At 53.1% G+C, this 19457-nt stretch overlaps 2 protein-coding genes across 5 annotated transcripts; one reads left to right on the top strand and one right to left on the bottom strand.

Annotated features, from left to right (window-relative positions):
• The first annotated feature begins 6861 nt into the window (after positions 1–6861).
• HAMP (hepcidin antimicrobial peptide) lies at positions 6862–10287 on the top strand. 4 transcript variants are annotated; one of them, XR_014950747.1, is made up of 5 exons: positions 6862–6959; positions 8078–8155; positions 9408–9585; positions 9779–9808; positions 9961–10287. XR_014950747.1 is itself a non-coding variant. In XM_085564542.1 (4 exons), exons 1-3 carry the CDS (start codon positions 6885–6887, stop codon positions 9558–9560), a joined length of 306 nt encoding a protein of 101 aa, XP_085420668.1. In that variant the 5' UTR covers positions 6862–6884; the 3' UTR covers positions 9561–9585; positions 9708–9849. The 4 variants fall into 4 exon arrangements, 3 of the variants coding, with proteins under 3 accessions (XP_085420668.1, XP_085420667.1, XP_085420669.1); XM_085564542.1 differs by lacking the exon at positions 9961–10287 and having other exon boundaries at positions 9708–9849; XM_085564541.1 differs by lacking the exon at positions 9961–10287 and having other exon boundaries at positions 9657–9849.
• Positions 10288–12128: 1841 nt separating this feature from the next.
• APOC2 (apolipoprotein C2) lies at positions 12129–18446 on the bottom strand. The gene is made up of 4 exons (XM_085564540.1): positions 18423–18446; positions 17305–17378; positions 15230–15365; positions 12129–13406 (listed from the first exon to the last, which is right to left on the bottom strand). Exons 2-4 carry the CDS (start codon positions 17369–17371, stop codon positions 13316–13318), a joined length of 294 nt encoding a protein of 97 aa, XP_085420666.1. The 5' UTR covers positions 17372–17378; positions 18423–18446; the 3' UTR covers positions 12129–13315.
• Between the last annotated feature and the right edge of the window lie 1011 nt (positions 18447–19457).

The following is a 19457-nucleotide window of genomic DNA, read 5'->3' as shown; positions in this document are numbered from 1 at the left end:
ATCAAAAAGCCCCAAAAACTCCGAAAAAAACCAACCCAAACCACCCCAAAAAACAAAAAAAAAAAATATCAAAAAGGCCCAAAAAGCCCCAAAAAAACCACCCCAAACCACCCCAAAAAAACAAAAAAATATCAAAAAGGCCCAAAAAGCCCCAAAAAACCACCCCAAACCACCCCAAAAAAACAAAAAAAAGAAATCAAAAAGGCCCAAAAAGCCCCAAAAAACCACCCCAAACCACCCCAAAAAAACAAAAAAAAATATCAAAAAGGCCCAAAAAGCCCCAAAAAAACCACCCCAAAAAAACAACAAAAAAAAATCAAAAAGGCCCAAAAAAACCACCCCAAACCTCCCCCCCCCAAAAAAAAACCCCAAAAACAAATAAAAATATTTCTAAAAACCACCAAAAAATCTTTAAAAGGCCCAAAAACCCCAAAAATCTCCGCCCCAAAAAACCACCCCAAACCACCCAAAAAAAAAAAAAAAAAACATCAAAAAGGCCCAAAAAGCCCCAAAAAAACCAACCCAAACCACCCCAAAAAAACAAAAAAAAGAAATCAAAAAGGCCCAAAAAAACCACCCCAAACCTCCCCCCCAAAAAAAACCCCAAAAACCAAATAAAAAAATTTCTAAAAGGCCCAAAAACCCCAAAAATCTCCGCCCCAAAATAACCACCCCAAACCACCCCAAAAAAAAAAACCAAAAAAACAACAAAAAAATTCTAAAAGGCCCCCCAAAAAAACAGAAAAAAAACAAAACCAAAAAATCTCTAAAAGGCCCAAAACCCAACAAAAATCCCCAACCCCAAAAACCCCAAAAAAACCCCACCCCAAAATATCATTAATAAACCCCTAAAAACCCCCCAAAAAACCCATAAAAATCGTTAATAAACCCCTAAAAAAGAACCCTAAAAAACCTCCCAAAAAACAAAAAAAATTGTTAATAAACCCCTAAAAAAACCAAAAAAGACCTTCAAAAATCGTTAATAAACCCCTAAAAAAACCCCCCAAAAAACCCATAAAAATCGTTAATAAACCCCTAAAACAACCAACCAAACAAACAAAAAACAAACCAAAAAAACAACAAAAAAAAAGTTAATAAACCCCTAAAAAAAACCCCAAAAATACCCAAAAAAAATCGTTAATGAACCCAAAAAAAGCCCCCAAAAACTCGTTAAAAACCCCCTAAAATAAACCCCCCAAAAAACCAAAAAAGTCATTAATAAACCCCTAACAAAAAACCCAAAAAACCCCAAAAAATCGTTAATAAACCCCCAAAAAGACCGTTAATAAACCCCTAAAGAAGAACCCCAAAAAAACCTCCCAAAAACCAAAAAAAATCGTTAATAATCCCCTAAAAAAAAAACCCAAAATACCCCAAAAAATCGTTAAAAACCCCTAAAAAAAAAAAACAAAAAAAGCTCATAAAATTCGTTAATAAATCCCTAAAAAACCCCCCCAAAACCCAAAAAAAGTTAATAAACCCGTAAAAAAACCCCAAAAAACCCCCACAAAAAATCGTTAATAAACCCCTAAAAAAACCCCAAAAAAACCCCGAAAAAGACCCCAAAAAATCCCCCCAAAAAATCGTTAATAAACCCCTAAAAAAAACCCCAAAAACCCCAAAAAATCGTTAATAAACCCCTAAAAAAAACCCCCAAAAACTCCCAAAAAATCGTTAATAAACCCCTAAAAAAACCCAAAAAACCCCAAAAATCATTAATAAACCCCTTAAAAAAAGAAACCCCAAAACCCCAAAAAATCGTTAAAAAACCCCTCAAAAAACCCAAAAAACTCCCAAAATCGCTCATTAACCCCTAAAAAAAACCCCAAAAAAACCCCGAAAAAGACCCCAAAAAATCCCCCCAAAAATCGTTAATAAACCCCTAAAAAAACCCCCCAAAAACTCCCAAAAAATCGTTAATAAACCCCTAAAAAAACCCAAAAAACCCCAAAAATCGCTCATTAACCCCTAACAAAAACCCCAAAAACCCCGAAAAAGACCCCAAAAAATCCCCCCAAAAATCGTTAATAAACCCCTTTAAAAAATCCCCAAAAACTCCCAAAAAATCGTTAATAAACCCCTAAAAAACCCCCAAAAATCCCCAAAAATCGCTCATTAACCCCTAAAAAAAACCCCAAAAAAACCCCGAAAAAGACCCCAAAAAATCCCCCCAAAAATCGTTAATAAACCCCTAAAAAAACCCCAAAAAACCCAAAAAAATCGTTTATAAACCCCTAAAAAAACCCCAAAAATCGCTCATTAACCCCTAAAAAAACCCCCCAAAATAACCCGAAAAAGACCCCAAAAAATCCCCCCAAAAATCGTTAATAAACCCCTAAAAAAATCCCCAAAAAACTCCCAAAAAATCGTTAATAAACCCCTAAAAAAAACCCCCAAAAACTCCCAAAAAATCGTTAAAAAACCCCTAAAAAACCCCAAAAAACCCCAAAAATCGCTCATTAACCCCTAACAAAAACCCAAAAAAAAACCCCAAAAATCCCCCCAAAAATCGTTAATAAACCCCTAAAAAAACCCCCCAAAAACTCCCAAAAAATCGTTAATAAACCCCTAAAAAACCCCAAAAATCGCTCATTAACCCCTAAAAAAAACCCAAAAAAAACCCCAAAAAATCCCCCCAAAAATCGTTAATAAACCCCTTTAAAAAATCCCAAAAATCCCCAAAAAATCCCAAAAATCCCCGAATTCCCGCGGGATCCAACTGCCCAAATTTGGGATTGCGGGGGTGGGGGAGGGGCGGGGCCGGCCCCGAGTGTCGCAATTGTCGCGTCAGCGGCGACAGCGCGGCGCCGGTGCCACCCCACCCTGGGGACAGTGCCACCCCCACCCCGGGGACATTGGCACCCACCCTTGGGGACAGTGCCACCCCCACCCTGGGGACATTGGCACCCTTGGGACAGTGCCACCCCCACCCTGGGGACATCGGCACCCACCCTTGGGGACAGTGCCACCCCCCCTTGGGACAGTGACACCCCCACCCTGGGGACATTGGCACCCACCCTTGGGGACAGTGACACCCCACCCTGGGGACATCGGCACCCTTGGGACAGTGCCACCCACCCTGGGACAGTGACACCCACCCCGGGGACATCGGCACCCTTGGGACAGTGCCACCCCCACCCTGGGGACATTGGCACCCCCCCTTGGGGACATTGGCACCCCCCCGTGTCATTGGCACCCCTTGGGGACATCGGCACCCTTGGGACAGTGCCACCCCCCTTGGGGACATCAGCACCCCTTGGGGACAGTGACACCCCCTTGTCCCAACGCTGTCCCCAGCATTGCCACCAGTGTCACCCCAGTGCCACCACCAGAGCCACCATCACTGTCCCATCAGTGTCCCCACCAGTGCCACCATTGCCACCATCGCTGTCCCCACCAGTGCCACCATCAGTGTCCCATCGCTGTCCCCACCAGTGCCACCATTGCCACCATCAGTGTCCCACCGCTGTCCCCACCAGTGCCACCCCAGTGCCACCATTGCTGTCCCATTTCTGTCCCCAGCAGTGCCACCAGTGCCACCACCTCTGTCCCCACCAGTGCCACCAGTGCCACCATCAGCGTCACATCGGTGCCACATTAGTGCCACCATCTCTGTCTCCACCAGTGCCACCAGTGCCACCATTGCTGTCCCCACCAGTGCCACCATTGGTGTCCCATCGCTGTCCCCACCAGTGCCACCAGTGCCACCCCAGTGCCACCATTGCTGTCCCATTTCTGTCCCCACCAGTGCCACCAGTGCCACCATCTCTGTCCCCACCAGTGCCACCAGTGCCACCCCAGTGTCCCATCTCTGTCCCCACCAGTGCCACCAGTGCCACCCCAGTGTCCCATGGCTGTCCCCACCGGTGCCACCCCCGCTGTCCCCACCGGTGCCACCCCAGTGTCCCATGGCTGTCCCCACCAGTGCCACCATCAGTGTCCCCACCGGTGCCACCCCCGCTGTCCCCACCAGTGCCACCAGTGCCACCATCAGTGTCCCATTTCTGTCCCCACCAGTGCCACCAGTGCCACCCCAGTGTCCCATCACTGTCCCCACCAGTGCCACCAGTGCCACCCCCGCTGTCCCCACCGGTGCCAGCCCCGCTGTCCCCACCGGTGCCACCCCAGTGCCACCCCAGTGTCCCATGGCTGTCCCCACCGGTGCCACCCCTGCTGTCCCCACCGGTGCCACCCCCGCTGTCCCCACCGGTGCCACCCCAGTGTCCCATGGCTGTCCCCACCAGTGCCACCGGTGCCACCCCAGCTGTCCCCACCGGTGCCAGCCCCGCTGTCCCCACCAGTGCCACCCCAGCTGTCCCCGCCGGCGCCACCCCAGTGTCCCATGGCTGTCCCCACCGGTGCCACCCCAGCTGTCCCCACCAGTGCCACCCCAGCTGTCCCCGCCGGCGCCACCCCAGTGTCCCATGGCTGTCCCCACCAGTGCCACCCCAGCTGTCCCCACCGGTGCCACCCCCGCTGTCCCCACCAGTGCCACCATCAGTGTCCCCACCGGTGCCACCCCAGCTGTCCCCACCGGTGCCACCCCCGCTGTCCCCGCCGGCGCCACCCCAAGGCCACCGCGCGGCGCCACCGCCCCCGAGGCCGCCGCCGCGTCCCCGCTGTCCCCAAGGCCACCGTGTCCCCCCCCGGTGTCCCCCCCCGGTGTCACCGTCAGCGGCGACAGCGCGGCGCCAGTGCCACCCCCACCCTGGGGACAGTGCCACCCCCACCCTGGGACAGTGCCACCCCCACCCTGGGGACAGTGCCACCCCCTTGGGGACAGTGCCACCCCCACCCTGGGGACATTGGCACCCTTGGGGACAGTGCCAGCCCCACCCTGGGGACAGTGCCACCCTTGGGGACAGTGCCACCCCCACCCTGGGGACAGTGCCACCCTTGGGGACAGTGCCACCCCCACCCTGGGGACAGTGCCACCCCCTTGGGGACAGTGACACCCCCACCCTGGGGACAGTGCCACCCCCTTGGGGACAGTGCCACCCCCACCCTGGGGACAGTGCCACCCTTGGGGACAGTGCCACCCCCTTGGGGACAGTGCCACCCCCACCCTGGGGACAGTGCCACCCCCTTGGGGACAGTGCTACCCCCACCCTGGGGACAGTGCCACCCCCACCCTGGGGACAGTGCCACCCCGTTAGGGACAGTGCCACCCTTGGGGACAGTGCCACCCCCACCCTGGGGACAGTGCCACCCCCTTGGGGACACTGCCCCCCCCCCCTTGGGGACAGTGACACCCCCCCGATGTCATTGGGAGGTCTTGGGGACAGTGCCACCCCCACCCTGGGGACAGTGCCACCCCCCGGTGTCATTGTCACCCCCTTGGACACAGTGCCAACCCCTTGGGGACACTGCCACCCCCCCGTGTCACCCCCTTGGGGACAGTGCCACCCCCCCGGTGTCACCTTCCCCCCCCAGCCATGTCCCCAAATGTCTCAAAATGTCCCCAAATGTCTCAAAATGTCTCCAAATGTCCCCAAAATGTCCTGAAATGTCCCCAAAATGTCCCCAAATCCTCCGATGTCCCCTCAGTGTCCTCCCCCCGCGATGGGGACATGTCCTGGGGACACCTGGGGACACCTGAGACCCCCCTGGACACACCTGAGACCCCCCTGGACACACCTGGGGACATTTGGGGACACCTGAGACCCCCTGGACACACCTGGGGACATTTGGGGACACCTGGGGACACCTGGGAACCCCCCTGGACACATCTGGACACATCTGGACACACCTGGGGACACCTGGGGACACCTGAGACCCCCCTGGACACATCTGGGGACATTTGGGGACACCTGGGAACCCCCCTGGGCACACCTGGGGACACCTGAGACCCCCCTGGATACACCTGGGGACATTTGGGGACACCTGAGACCCCCCTGGACACATCTGGGGACATTTGGGGACACCTGAGACCCCCCTGGACACACCTGAGACCCCCCTGGACACATCTGGGACATTTGGGGACACCTGGGGACATCTGGGAACCCCCCTGGACACATCTGGACACACCTGGGGACACCTGAGCCCCCCTGGACACACCTGAGACCCCCCTGGACACATCTGGGGACATTTGGGGACACCTGGGAACCCCCTGGACACACCTGGACACACCTGGGTGACACCTGGGGACACCTGAACCCCCCTGGACACATCTGGACACACCTGGGGACACCTGAACCCTGCTGGGGACACCTGGGGACACCTGGGAACCCCCCTGGACACACCTGGGGACATTTGGGGACACCTGGAAACCCCCTGGACACACCTGGTGACACCTGGTGACACCTGGGGACAACTGGAGACACCTGGGGACACCTGAGACCCCCCCTGGACACATCTGGGGACACCTGGACACACCTGGACACATCTGGGGACACCTGGGGACACCTGAGCCCCCCTGGACACATCTGGACACACCTGGACACATCTGGGGACACCTGGACACACCTGGACACACCTGGACACACCTGGGGACACCTGAGACCCCCCTGGACACATCTGGACACACCTGGGGACACCTGGGGGAAACCCGGAAACCTGCCTCCCCCTCCCCCAACAGGCGGGAATCCCAAATTTGGCGTTTTTCCACCCAAAACGGGAATGGGCGTGTCCATGTGTGGGGTGGGCGTGGCCAAAGAGAAAATGGGCGGGACCATGACCGAGGTGGGCGTGGCCAAAACGGGAATGGGCGTGGCCAGAGAGAAAATGGGCGTGGCTAAAATGGGAATGGGCGTGGCCAAGCGCGCGTGTGGGCGTGGTCAATGATAAAATGGGCGTGGCCGGAGCGGGAGGGGGCGTGTCCAGGTGCGGGGGGCGTGGCCAGGTGGGGATAAAAGGCGCGGGGCGGCCGCGCCCCCCCAGGAGCGATGAGGCCGCCGCAGGTGCCGCCCCTCCCCCACCTGCTGCTGCTGCTGCTGCTGCTGGGCGCTCACCTGGCGCAGGTGAGCTCACCTGGGAGTGGGGGCTCACCTGGGAGTGGGGGGCTCACCTGGGAGTGGGGGGCTCACCTGGGGCTGGGGGCTCACCTGGGGCTGGGGAATCACACCTGGGAGTGGGGGGCTCACCTGGGGCTGGGGGGCTCACCTGGGGCTGGGGGGCACGGCTGGGGCTGGGCGCTCACCTGGCTCAGGTGAGCTCACCTGGGAGTGGGGGGCTCACCTGGGAGTGGGGGGCTCACCTGGGAGTGGGGTTATTGAGGGGTCACACCTGGCGCAGGTGAGCTCACCTGGGAGTGGGGGCTCACCTGGGAGTGGGGGCACGGCTGGATTTGGGGTTATTGAGGGGGTCACACCTGGCGCAGGTGAGCTCACCTGGGAGTGGGGGGCTCACACCTGGGGCTGGGGGGCTCACCTGGGGCTGGGGCGCTCACCTGGCGCAGGTGAGCTCACCTGGGGCTGGGGGCTCACCTGGGGCTGGGGGGCTCACCTGGGAGTGGGGGGCACGGCTGGGGGGCTCACCTGGGGCTGGGGGCTCACCTGGCGCAGGTGAGCTCACCTGGGGCTGGGGGCTCACCTGGGGCTGGGGCGCTCACCTGGCACAGGTGAGCTCACCTGGGGCTGGGGGCTCACCTGGGGCTGGGGGGCTCACCTGGGAGTGGGGGGCACGGCTGGGGGGCTCACTTGGGGCTGGGGGCTCACCTGGCGCAGGTGAGCTCACCTGGGGCTGGGGGCTCACACCTGGGGCTGGGGGGCTCACCTGGCGCAGGTGAGCTCACCTGGGAGTGGGGGCTCACCTGGGAGTGGGGAATCACACCTGGGGCTGGGGGCTCATACCTGGGGCTGGGGTTATTGAGGGGTCACACCTGGCGCAGGTGAGCTCACCTGGCGCAGGTGAGCTCACCTGGGAGTGGGGGGCTCACCTGGGGCTGGGGTTATTGAGGGGGTCACACCTGGCGCAGGTGAGCTCACCTGGGAGTGGGGGGCACGGCTGGGGCTGGGGGCTCACCTGGATTCGGGGTCACACCTGGATTCGGGGGGGTCACACCTGGATTCGGGGGGGTCACACCTGGATTGGGGGTCACACCTGGCCCCGGGGGGTCTCACCTGTCCCCTCCCCCCAGCCCCAGGTGACCCCGGTGTCGCCGCTGGAGCCGAAAGCGCCGGGCCCGGTGGGGGATGGGCAGGTGAGTGACCGCCAGGTGGGCAGGGGGAGCTCACCTGGAACTGGGGGGACAGGTGACCTCACCTGGAATTGGGGGGACAGGTGACCTCACCTGGAATTGGGGGGACAGGTGTGGGATTTGGGGGGACAGGTGTGGGATTTGGGGGGGACAGGTGAGTCTCACCTGGATTTGGGGGGACAGGTGACCCCACCTGGATTTGGGGGGACAGGTGAGTCCCACCTGGATTTGGGGGGAACAGGTGACCTCACCTGGATTTGGGGGGGACAGGTGAGTCCCACCTGGAATTTGGGGGGACAGGTGACCTCACCTGGATTTGGGGGGGACAGGTGAGTCCCACCTGGAATTTGGGGGGACAGGTGACCCCACCTGGATTTGGGGGGGACAGGTGAGTCCCACCTGGAACTGGGGGGACAGGTGAGTCTCACCTGGAACTGGGGGACAGGTGTGGGATTTGGGGGGACAGGTGAGTCCCACCTGGAACTGGGGGGACAGGTGTGGGATTTGGGGGGGACAGGTGTGGGATTTGGGGGGGACAGGTGAGTCCCACCTGGATTTTGGGTTTCCAGGGATTCACACCTGGAATTTTGGGGGTCCCAGGTATTCACACCTGGATTTCAGGTGTTCCCAGGTATTCACACCTGGATTTCAGTTTTCCCAGGTATTCACACCTGGATTTCAGTGTTCCCAGGTAACCTCACCTGGATTTCAGGTGTTCCCAGGTATTCACACCTGGATTTCAGGTGTTTCCAGGTAACCTCACCTGGATTTCAGGTGTTCCCAGGTATTCACACCTGGATTTCAGGTGTTCCCAGGGACTCACACCTGGAATTTTGGGGTTCCCAGGGATTCACACCTGGAATTTTGGGGTTCCCAGGGATTCACACCTGGATTTTGGGGGTCCCAGGTATTCACACCTGGATTTCAGGTGTTCCCAGGTATTCACACCTGGATTTCAGGTGTTCCCAGGGATTCACACCTGGATTTCGGTGTTCCCAGGTAACCTCACCTGGATTTTGGGATTCCCAGGGATTCACACCTGGATTTCGGTGTTCCCAGGTATTCACACCTGGAATTTGGTGTCCCAGGTATTCACACCTGGATTTTGGGGTTCCCAGGTAACCTCACCTGGATTTCAGGTGTTCCCAGGGATTCACACCTGGATTTCAGGTGTTCCCAGGTAACCTCACCTGGATTTCAGGTGTTCCCGGGGACTCACACCTGGATTTCGGTGTTCCCAGGTATTCACACCTGGATTTTGTATCCCCAGGTGAGCCCCGCCGGCGGCCCGGCCGAGGCCGTGCCCCCTCACCTGGCGCTCACCTGGGCGCGGCGCCGCCGGCACAGCCCCCACTTCCCGCTCTGCTCCTTCTGCTGCGGCTGCTGCCGCAACCGCGGCTGCGGCTTCTGCTGCCGCACCTGAGCGCACCTGGCGCACCTGGGCACACCTGGGCGCACCTGGGCACACCTGGAATCACCTGGGCACACCTGAACTGCACCTGAGTGAACCTGGGCGCACCTGGGCACACCTGGGATCACCTGAGCTTCAACTGAGCGCACCTGGGCACACCTGGGCACACCTGGGCGCACCTGGGATCACCTGAACTGCACCTGAGCGCAGCTGGGCACACCTGGGCGCACCTGGGCACACCTGGGCGCACCTGGGCACACCTGGGCACACCTGGGCTTCAACTGAGCGCACCTGAGCACAGCTGGGCACAGCTGGGATCACCTGAGCTTCAACTGAATGCACCTGAGTGCACCTGGACACACCTGGACACACCTGGGCACACCTGGGTGCACCTGGGCACACCTGGGATCACCTGAACTGCACCTGAGCGCACCTGGGCACACCTGGGCACACCTGAGCTTCAACTGAGCGCACCTGAGCGCAGCTGGGCACACCTGGGATCACCTGAACTGCACCTGAGCGCAGCTGGGCACACCTGGGCACACCTGGGCAGAGCTGAACTACACCTGGGCAGAGCTGAGCCTCACCTGAGCCCACCTGGGCACACCTGGGCACACCTGGGCAGAGCTGAGCCTCACCTGAGCCCACCTGGGCACACCTGGAGACACCGGAACGGCACCTGAGTGAACCCTGGCACACCTGGGCACACCTGGGCACACCTGAGCCCACCTGAGCCCACCTGTGCCCCACCTGAGCCCACCTGAGCCCACCTGTGCCCACCTGAGCCCCACCTGTGCCCACCTGAGCCCCACCTGAGCCCACCTGAGCCCACCTGAGCCCCTATTTATTACCTGTGCCCCCCATTAAAGGTGTTTTCTAAAGGCCTCGTCTGATTTTGGGGGGTCCCAGGTGGATTTTGGGGGGTCCCAGGTGAATTTTGGGGTGTTCAGGTGAATTTTGGGGTGTTCAGGTGAATTTTGGGGGGTCCCAGGTGGATTTTGGGGGTGTTCAGGTGGATTTTTGGGGTGTTCAGGTGAATTTTGGGGGGTCCCAGGTGGATTTTGGGGGGTCCCAGGTGGATTTTGGGGGTCCCAGGTGAACTTTTGGGTGTTCAGGTGAATTTTGGGGGGTCTCAGGTGGATTTTGGGGGGTCCCAGGTGAATTTTGGGGGGTCCCAGGTGGGATTTGGGGGTCCCAGGTGAATTTTGGGGTGTTCAGGTGAATTTTGGGGGGTCCCAGGTGGATTTTGGGGTGTTCAGGTGAATTTTGGGGGGTCCCAGGTGGGGTTTGGGGGTCCCAGGTGGATTTTGGGGTGTTCAGGTGAATTTTGGGGGGTCCCAGGTGGATTTTGGGGGGTCCCAGGTGAATTTTGGGGTGTTCAGGTGAATTTTGGGGTGTCCCAGGTGAATTTTGGGGGGTCCCAGGTGGATTTTTGGTGTTTTTCACCCCATTTTCCCCTTTTTTCACCCCATTTTTGGGCTGCTTTTCCTCTTTTTTTTTTCATTTTTCACCCAATTTTCCCCATTTTTTCCATTTTTCCATTTTTTTATCCCATTTCTTTCATTTTTCCCATTTTCCCCACTTTTCCATTTTCTTTCATTTTTCACTCCATTTTTTTTTCATTTTTCACCCCATTTTTTTGCCATTTTTTCCACTTTTCCATTTTTTTTTTCATTTTTCACCCCATTTTCCCCATTTTTCCTTTTTTTTTCACTTTTCACCCCATTTTTTCCTATTTTCACCCCATTTTCCCCCCCATTTTTTTCACTTTTCGCTCAATTTTTCCCATTTTTTCGTTCTTTTTCACTTTTCCATTTTTCCATTTTTTTCATTTTTCACCCCATTTTTCCCATTTTTCCATTTTTTTCATTTTTTACCCCATTTTCCCCATTTTTCCATTTATTTTCCATTTCTCACCCCATTTATTCCCATTTATTCCCATTTTTTTGCCTTTATTTGGCTTTCCCCCCAAATTTTTGGACGCGGATTTCGGGTTTCCCCCCAAATTTCGGGACGCGGATTTTGGGGATCTCCCCAAATATTTGGATCCAGATTTTGGGACGCGGATTTTGGGTTTTCTCCCAAATTTTGGGACGCGGATTTTGGGTTTCCCCCCAAATTTTTGGACGCGGATTTTGGGTTTCCTCCCAAATTTTGGGATGCAGATTTCGGGGATCTCCCAAATTTTTCGACGCGGATTTCGGGGATCTCCCCAGTTTTATGATCCGGATTTTGGGATCCAGATTTTGGGACGCGGATTTTGGGTTTTCTCCCAAATTTTTGGACGCGGATTTCGGGGATCTCCCCAAACTTCGGGACGCGGATTTTGGGTTTTCTCCCAAATTTTTGGACGTGGATTTCGGGGATCTCCCCAGTTTTATGATCCAGATTTTGGGACGCGGATTTTGGGGATCCCAAATTTTGGGACGCGGATTTTGGGATCCGGATTTTGGGGATCTCCCCAAATTTTTGGGACGCGAATTTCGGGGATCTCCCCAAATTTCGGGACACGGATTTTGAGTTTCCTCCCAAATTTTTGGACGCGGATTTTGGGTTTCCCCCCAAATTTTTGGACGTAGATTTTGGGTTTCCCCCCAAATTTTTGGACGCGGATTTTGGGGATCTCCCCAATTTTATGATCCAGATTTTGGGATGCGGATTTTGGGGATCCCAAATTTTGGGACGCGGATTTTGGGATCCGGATTTTGGGGATCTCCCCAAATTTTTGGGATGCGGATTTTGGGATCCGGATTTCGGGGATCTCCCCAAATTTCGGGACGCGGATTTTGGGTTTCCTCCCAAATTTTTGGACGCGGATTTCGGGGATCTCCCCAGTTTTATGATCCAGATTTTGGGTTTCCCCCAAATTTTGGACGCGGATTTCGGGGACCTCCCCAAATTTCGGGACGCGGATTTTGGGTTTCCTCCCAAATTTTTGGACGCGGATTTTGGGTTTCCTCCCAAATTTTGGGATGCGGATTTTGGGTTTTCTCCCAAATTTTTGGACGTGGATTTCGGGGATCTCCCAAATTTCGGGACGCGGATTTCGGGTTTTCTCCCAAATTTTTGGACGCGGATTTTGGGTTTCCCCCCAAATTTTTGGACGCGGATTTCGGGGATCTCCCCAGTTTTATGATCCGGATTTTGGGATCCAGATTTTGGGACGCGGATTTTGGGTTTCCCCCCAAATTTTGGGACGCGGATTTTGGGGATCTCCCCAATTTTATGATCCGGATTTTGGGATGCGGATTTTGGGGATCCCAAATTTTGGGATGCGGATTTTGGGATCCGGATTTTGGGGATCTCCCCAAATTTTTGGGATGCGGATTTTGGGATCCGGATTTCGGGGATCTCCTCAAATTTCGGGACGCGGATTTCAGGGATTTCCCCAAACTTCAGGACGCGGATTTTGGGTTTTCTCCCAAATTTTTGGACGCGGATTTCGGGGATCTCCCCAGTTTTATGATCCGGATTTTGGGATCCGGATTTTGGGGATCTCCCCAAATTTTTGGACGCGGATTTCGGGGATCTCCCAAATTTTTGGACGCGGATTTTGCGTTTCCCCCCAAATATCGGGACGCAGATTTCGGGGATCTCCCAAATTTTTGGACGTGGATTTCGGGGATCTCCCCAGTTTTATGATCCGGATTTTGGGATCCAGATTTTGGGACGCGGATTTTGGGTTTTCTCCCAAATTTTTGGACGCGGATTTCGGGGATCCCCCAAATTTCGGGATCCGGATTTCGGGGATCCCCCAAATTTTGGGGTCACTGCTCGCCCTGCCACCAGTGGTAGAGCTGATCCGTCAGGATCCCGCCGTAGGTGAGCGCGGCCGCCACGCCCTGCTCGTACGCCGTCCTGGGGGAAAAAAACCCGATTTTGGCTCATTTCCCCCAAAAATGATGAATTCGGGGGTGGGGGGAAAAAAAACCCGGATTTTGGGGGAAAAAACTCAATTTTTGGGGGAAAAAACTCGATTTTTGGGGGAAAAAACTCAATTTTTTTGGGGAAAAAACACAATTTTGGGGGGAAAAAACTCATTTTTTTTGGGGAAAAAATCTGGATTTTGGGAGAAAAAAATTCAGATTTTGAGGGGAAAAAAAAATCAGATTTTGGGGGGAAAGATTCCAGTTTTTGGAGGGGAAAATATCTGGATTTTGGGGGAAAAAATCTAGATTTGGGGGGGAAATCAGATTTTGGGGTTTTTTTAGGGTTTTTTTTGGGGTGGCTTTGGGGATTTTGGGGCTTTTTTGGGGGGATTTTTGGGGTTTTTTTGGGGGGGATTTTTTCCCCTTTTTTTTTTTTTTTGTTTTTTTTTTGGGTTTTTTTTCAGGTTTTTACGGGATTTTTTCGGAGTTTTTTTTCCGGGTTTTTTTTGGGTGCCTCGGGCATTTTTGGGGGGATTTTTGGGGGGATTTTTTGGGTGTTTTTGGGGAGATTTTTTGGGTGTTTTTTTGGGGGGATTTTTTTCCCTTCTTTTTGTTGTTTTTTCGGATTTTTTCGGATTTTTTTTCGGATTTTTTTTCGCCTTTTTTTTGGGGCGCCCCGGGGATTTTTGGGGGTGTTTTTGGGGGTATTTTTTCCCCTTTTTTCGTTGTTTTTTCGGGTTTTTTCGGCATTTTTTCGGCTTTTTCCGTCTTTTTTTCGGGTTTTTTTTCCGGGTTTTTTTGGGGCACCCCGGGCATTTTCGGGGGGATTTTTTGGGGTGTTTTGGGGGGATTTTTAGGGGGATTTTTTCCCTTTTTTTTGTTTTTTTTTGGGGGGTTTTTTTGGGGTTTTTTGGGCTTTTTTCGGCTATTTTTCAGGCTTTTTCCGTCTTTTTTTCGTTTTTTTTTTCCGGCTTTTTTTTTGGGCGCCCCGGGCATTTCCGGGAGGATTTTTTGGGGTGTTTTGGGGGGATTTTTAGGGGGAATTTTTTCCCTTTTTTTTGGTTTTTTTTTTCGGGCTTTTTTGGGGTTTTTTCGGGTTTTTTCGGCATTTTTTCGGGCTTTTTCCGTCTTTTTTTCGGGTTTTTTTTCCGTTTTTTTTTTGTGGGCGCCCCGGGCATTTTCGGGGGGATTTTTTGGGGTGTTTTGGGGGGATTTTTAGGGGGAAATTTTTCCCATTTTTTTGGTTTTTGTTTTGGGGTTTTTTTGGGGTTTTTTCGTCTTTTTTTCGGGTTTTTTTTCCGGTTTTTTTTTGGGGCGCCACGGGGATTTTCGGGGTGATTTTTTTGGGTGTTTTTGGGGGATTTTTTCCCTTTTTTTTTGTTTTTTTCGGGCTTTTTCCGTCTTTTTTTTGGGGTTTTTTTTCCGGTTTTTTTTTGGGGTACCCCGGGGATTTTCGGGGGGATTTTTTGGGGTGTTTTGGGAGGATTTTTAGGGGGAAATTTTTCCCTTTTTTTTTTTTTTTTTTTTTTTTTTTCGGGTTTTTTCGTGTGTTTTTTTGGCTTTTTTCGGCTATTTTTCGGGCTTTTTCCGTCTTTTTTTCGTTTGTTTTTTTTTTTTTTCCCGGCTTTTTTTTGGGGGCACCCCGGGAATTTTTGGGAGCATTTTTGGGGGGATTTTTTCCCTTTTTTGTTGTTTTTTGGGGGTTTTTCGGCTTTTTTTCAGAGTTTTTTCCCCGGCTTTTTTTTGGGGCGCCCCGGGCATTTCCGGGGTGATTTTTTGGGGTGTTTTTGGGGGATTTTGGGGGCTCCTTACCGGATGCGCTGCGGCGCCGAGGGCAGGTGCAGCCCCCCCAGGAGGTTCCCGGCGGCCGAGCTCACCTGGCCCAGGTAACCCCGGAGCGGCCCCGGGGGGGGAGGGGCGGGCCCGGGCCGAGGGGGAGGGGCGGCGGCTGCGGGGGAGGGGCGAGGTTGGGGGAGGGGGATTTGGGGGGGTCTGGGGGATTTGGGGGGGGGTTGGGGGGATTTAAGGGGATTTTGGGGGGATTTTGGGGGATTCGGGGGGGTCTGGGGGGATTTGGGGGGTATTTTGGGGGGATTTGGGGGGATTTGGGGGATTTTGGGGGGGATTTTGGGTGGGATTTGGGGGATTTTGGGGGGATTTTGGGGGATTCGGGGGGGTCTGGGGGGATTTGGGGGGGGTTGGGGGGATTTAAGGGGATTTTGGGGGGGATTTGGGGGATTCGGGAGGGTCTGGGGGGGATTTGGGGGGATTTTGGGGAGACTTGGGGGGATTTGGGGGGGATTTGGGGGGGATTTGGGGGGATTTTGGGGGGATTTTGGGGGATTTGGGGGGATTTGGGGGGATTTGGGGGAGATTTGGGGGGGATTTGGGGGGATTTTGGGGGATTTGGGGGATTTTGGGGGGATTTGGGGGGATTTGGGGGGATTTTGTGGGGGATTTTGGGGGAGTTTGGGGGATTTGGGGAAATTTGGAGAGGATTTGGGGGGATTTTGGGGGGATTTGGGGGAGATTTGGGGGGGATTGGGGGGATTAGGGGGAAATTGGGGGGATTTTGGGGGGATTTGGGGGGGATTTTGGGGGGATTTGGGGGAATTTGGGGGGATTTGGGGGGGATTTTGGGGAGGTTTGGGGGGGATCTGGGGGGATTTGGGGGGTTTTGGGGGGAAATTTGGGGGGTTTTGGGGAGATTTGGGGAATTTTGGGGGGGTTGGGGGCATTTAAGGGGATTTTGGGGGGATTTGGGGGAATTTTGGGGGATTTTGGGGGGATTTGGGGGGATTTGGGGAGACTTGGGGGGATTTGGGGAGATTTTTGGGGGTTTGGGGGGGTTGGGGGGAAATTTGGGGGGATTTGGGGGAATTTTGGGGGGATTTGGGGAGACTTGGGGGGATTTGGGGGGATTTGGGGATTTTGGGGGATTTGGGGGGATTTGGGTGGATTTGGGGGATTTTGGGGGGATTTGGGAGGATTTTGGGGGGATTTTGGGGAGGTTTGAGGGGGATCTGGGGGGATTTGGGGGGCTTGGGGGGAAATTTGGGGGGATTTGGGGAGATTTGGGGGGATTTTGGGGATTTTGGGGATTTGGGGGATTTTGGGGGGGTTGGGGGGATTTAAGGGGATTTTGGGGGGATTTGGGGAATTTGGGGGGATTTCGGGGGGATTTGGGGAGAAGTTGGGGAATTTTGGGAGGATTTGAGGGGATGCTGGGGGAATTTGGGGATTTTTGGGAATTTGGGGGGATTGGGGAGGGGAATTTGGGGGATTTTTTGGGGGGATTTTGGAAAGAATTTGGGGGGCTTTGGAGGGAATTTGGGAGGATTTTGGGGGATTTTTTGAGGGATTTTGGGGGGATTTGGGAGGATTTTGGGAGGAATTTGGGGGATTTTGGGGGGATTTGGGAGGATTTGGGGGGGGTTTGAGGGATTTTGGGAGAATTTCAGGGGATTTTAGGGGATTTTGGGGGATTTTGGGGGGATTTAGGAGGATTTGGGGGAATTCGGGGGGATTTTGAAGGGAATTTTGGGAGAATTACGGGGGGTTTTGGGGGAATTTGGGGGGATTTTTGGGGCGATTTAAGGGGGATTTTGGGGGGGATTTTGGGGGAATTTTGAGGGGATTTTGGGTGGGATTTTTGGGGAATTTTGAGGGGATTTTGGGCGGATTTTAGGAGGATTTGGGGGAATTTGGGGGGATTTTTGGAGCGATTTAAGGGGGATTTTGAGGGGAATTTTGAGGAGATTTGGGGGAAATTTTTGGGGGAATTCTGAGGGGATTTTTGGGGGGAGATTTGGGGCTTTGGAGGTGGATTTTGGGGGGGTTTGAGGGCGATTTTGGGGGGGGTTTTCCCCAAATTTGGGGGGTCTCACCCGCGCTCAGCAGCAGCAGCAGCAGCAGCAGCAGCGCCCCCATCCGGCCGCGGGGGGCCCGGGCCATGCTGCTCCTGCGGACCCCAAAATCCCCGCCTTTCACCCCAAAAATCGCGGCATTCATCCCCAAAAACCCCGGGACTTATCCCCCAAAATCCCCGGATTTATCCCCCAAAATCCCCGGATTTATCCCCAAAAATTCCAGAATTTATCCCCAAAAATTCCAGGATTTATCCCCAAAAATTCCAGAATTTATCCCCCATACTTCCCCGATTTATCCCCAAAAACCCCGGGATTTATCCCCCAAAATCCCCGGATTTATCCCCCAAAATTCCCGGATTTATCCCCAAAAAATCCAGGATTTATCCCCCAAAAACCCCGGGATTTATCCCCAAAAACTCCAGGATTTATCCCCAAAAATTCCAGGATTTATCCCCAAAAATTCCAGGATTTATCCCCAAAAAGTCCAGGATTTCAGCGACAAAACTGCCCGGGATTTATCCCCAAAACTCCCCGGGATTTATCCCCAAAACTCCCCGGGATTTATCCCCAAAAATCCCGGGATTTATCCCCAAAACTCCCGGGATTTATCCCCAAAAATTCCAGGATTTATCCCCAAAACTCCCGGGATTTATCCCCAAAAAATCCAGGATTTATCCCCAAAACTCCCCGGGATTTATCCCCAAAATTTCCAGAATTTATCCCCAAGAAATCCATAATTAATCCCCCAAAATTCCAGGATTTATCCCCAAAACTCCCGGGATTTATCCCCAAAAACTCCAGAATTTATCCCCAAGAAATCCATAATTAATCCCCAAAATTTCCATAATTAATCCCCAAAAATTCCAGGATTTATCCCCAAAAATTCCCGAATTTATCCCCAAAATTTCCAGAATTTGGATTTCTCCCCTCCAACATTTCGCCCCCAAACCCGAGATTTTTCTCCCCAAATTTGGCTTTGCCCTCCCCCCCCCTCCCAAAAAAAAAAAAAAAAATTGGGAATTTTTTCCCCAAAAAAATTTGGGATTTTTCTGCCCAGAATCCCCTCAGAAACCGCCGAATTTGGGGTTTTTCCCCCAAAATTTGGGATTTTCTCCCTCCCCCCCCCCCGCACCCACCGATGGTCGCGGCCGCTCCGTTCCCCTCCCCCCCCCCGGGCCGTTCCATTTATGGGGGCGGGGGGGGAGGGGCGGGGGCGAAGTCCAGGTAAACAGGGGGGGAGGGGCGGGGGAGGGGCGCCCGAATTCCGCAAAAAATCCCGAAAACGCCCCAAAAAAAAAAGCCGAAAAAAATCCGCGAAAATTCGCAAAAAATCCCGAAAACGCCCCAAAAAAAAACCCCGAAAAAATTCCGCGAAAAATCCCGAAAATGCGCAAAAAAAAAACCCCGGAAAAAAAATCCCGAAAAAAAATCCGCAAAGAAACCCCGAAAAAATTCCGCGAAATTTCGCAAAAAATCCAGCAAAAAATCCCGAAAAAAATCCGAAAAAAAAAAAAAAAATTCCCGAAAAAAATCCGCGAAAATTCCGCGAAAATTTGCAAAAAATCCCGAAAACGCCCCCCCCCCCAAAAAAACCCCAAAAATTCCGCGAAAAATCCCGAAAATGCGCAAAAAAAAACCCCGGAAAAAAAATCCCGAAAAAAAATCCCCAAAGAAACCCCGAAAAAATTCCGCGAAATTTCGCAAAAAATCCAGCAAAAAATCCCGAAAAAAATCCGAAAAAAAAAAAAAAAATCCCGAAAAAAATCCGCGAAAATTCCGCGAAAATTTGCAAAAAATCCCGAAAACGCCCCCCCCCCAAAAAACACCAAAAATTCCGCGAAAAATCCCGAAAATGCGCAAAAAAACCCCGAAAAAAACCCCTCCAAAAAATCCGCAAAGAAACCCCGAAAAAATTCCGCGAAATTTCACAAAAAATCCCGAAAATGCCCAAAAAAACCCCCGAAAAAAATCCGCGAAAAATCCCGAAAATGCACAAAAAAATCCCGAAAGAAGTTCGCAAAAAAAATCCCGAAAAAAATCCGCAAAGAAACGCCGAAAAAATTCCGCGAAATTTCGCAAAAAATCCCGAAAATGCCCAAAAAAAACCCCGAAAAAATTCCGCGAAAAATCCGTGAAGTTTCTCAAAGAATCCCGAAAATGCGCAAAAAAAA

Source organism: Lonchura striata, chromosome 33, assembly GCF_050655825.1.
Source record: "Lonchura striata isolate lonStrDom1 chromosome 33, ASM5065582v1, whole genome shotgun sequence".
Lineage (NCBI taxonomy): Eukaryota > Metazoa > Chordata > Aves > Passeriformes > Estrildidae > Lonchura > Lonchura striata.
The sequence above is the reverse complement of the archived record's forward strand: the minus strand, read 5'-3'. Positions and strand labels throughout refer to the sequence as shown.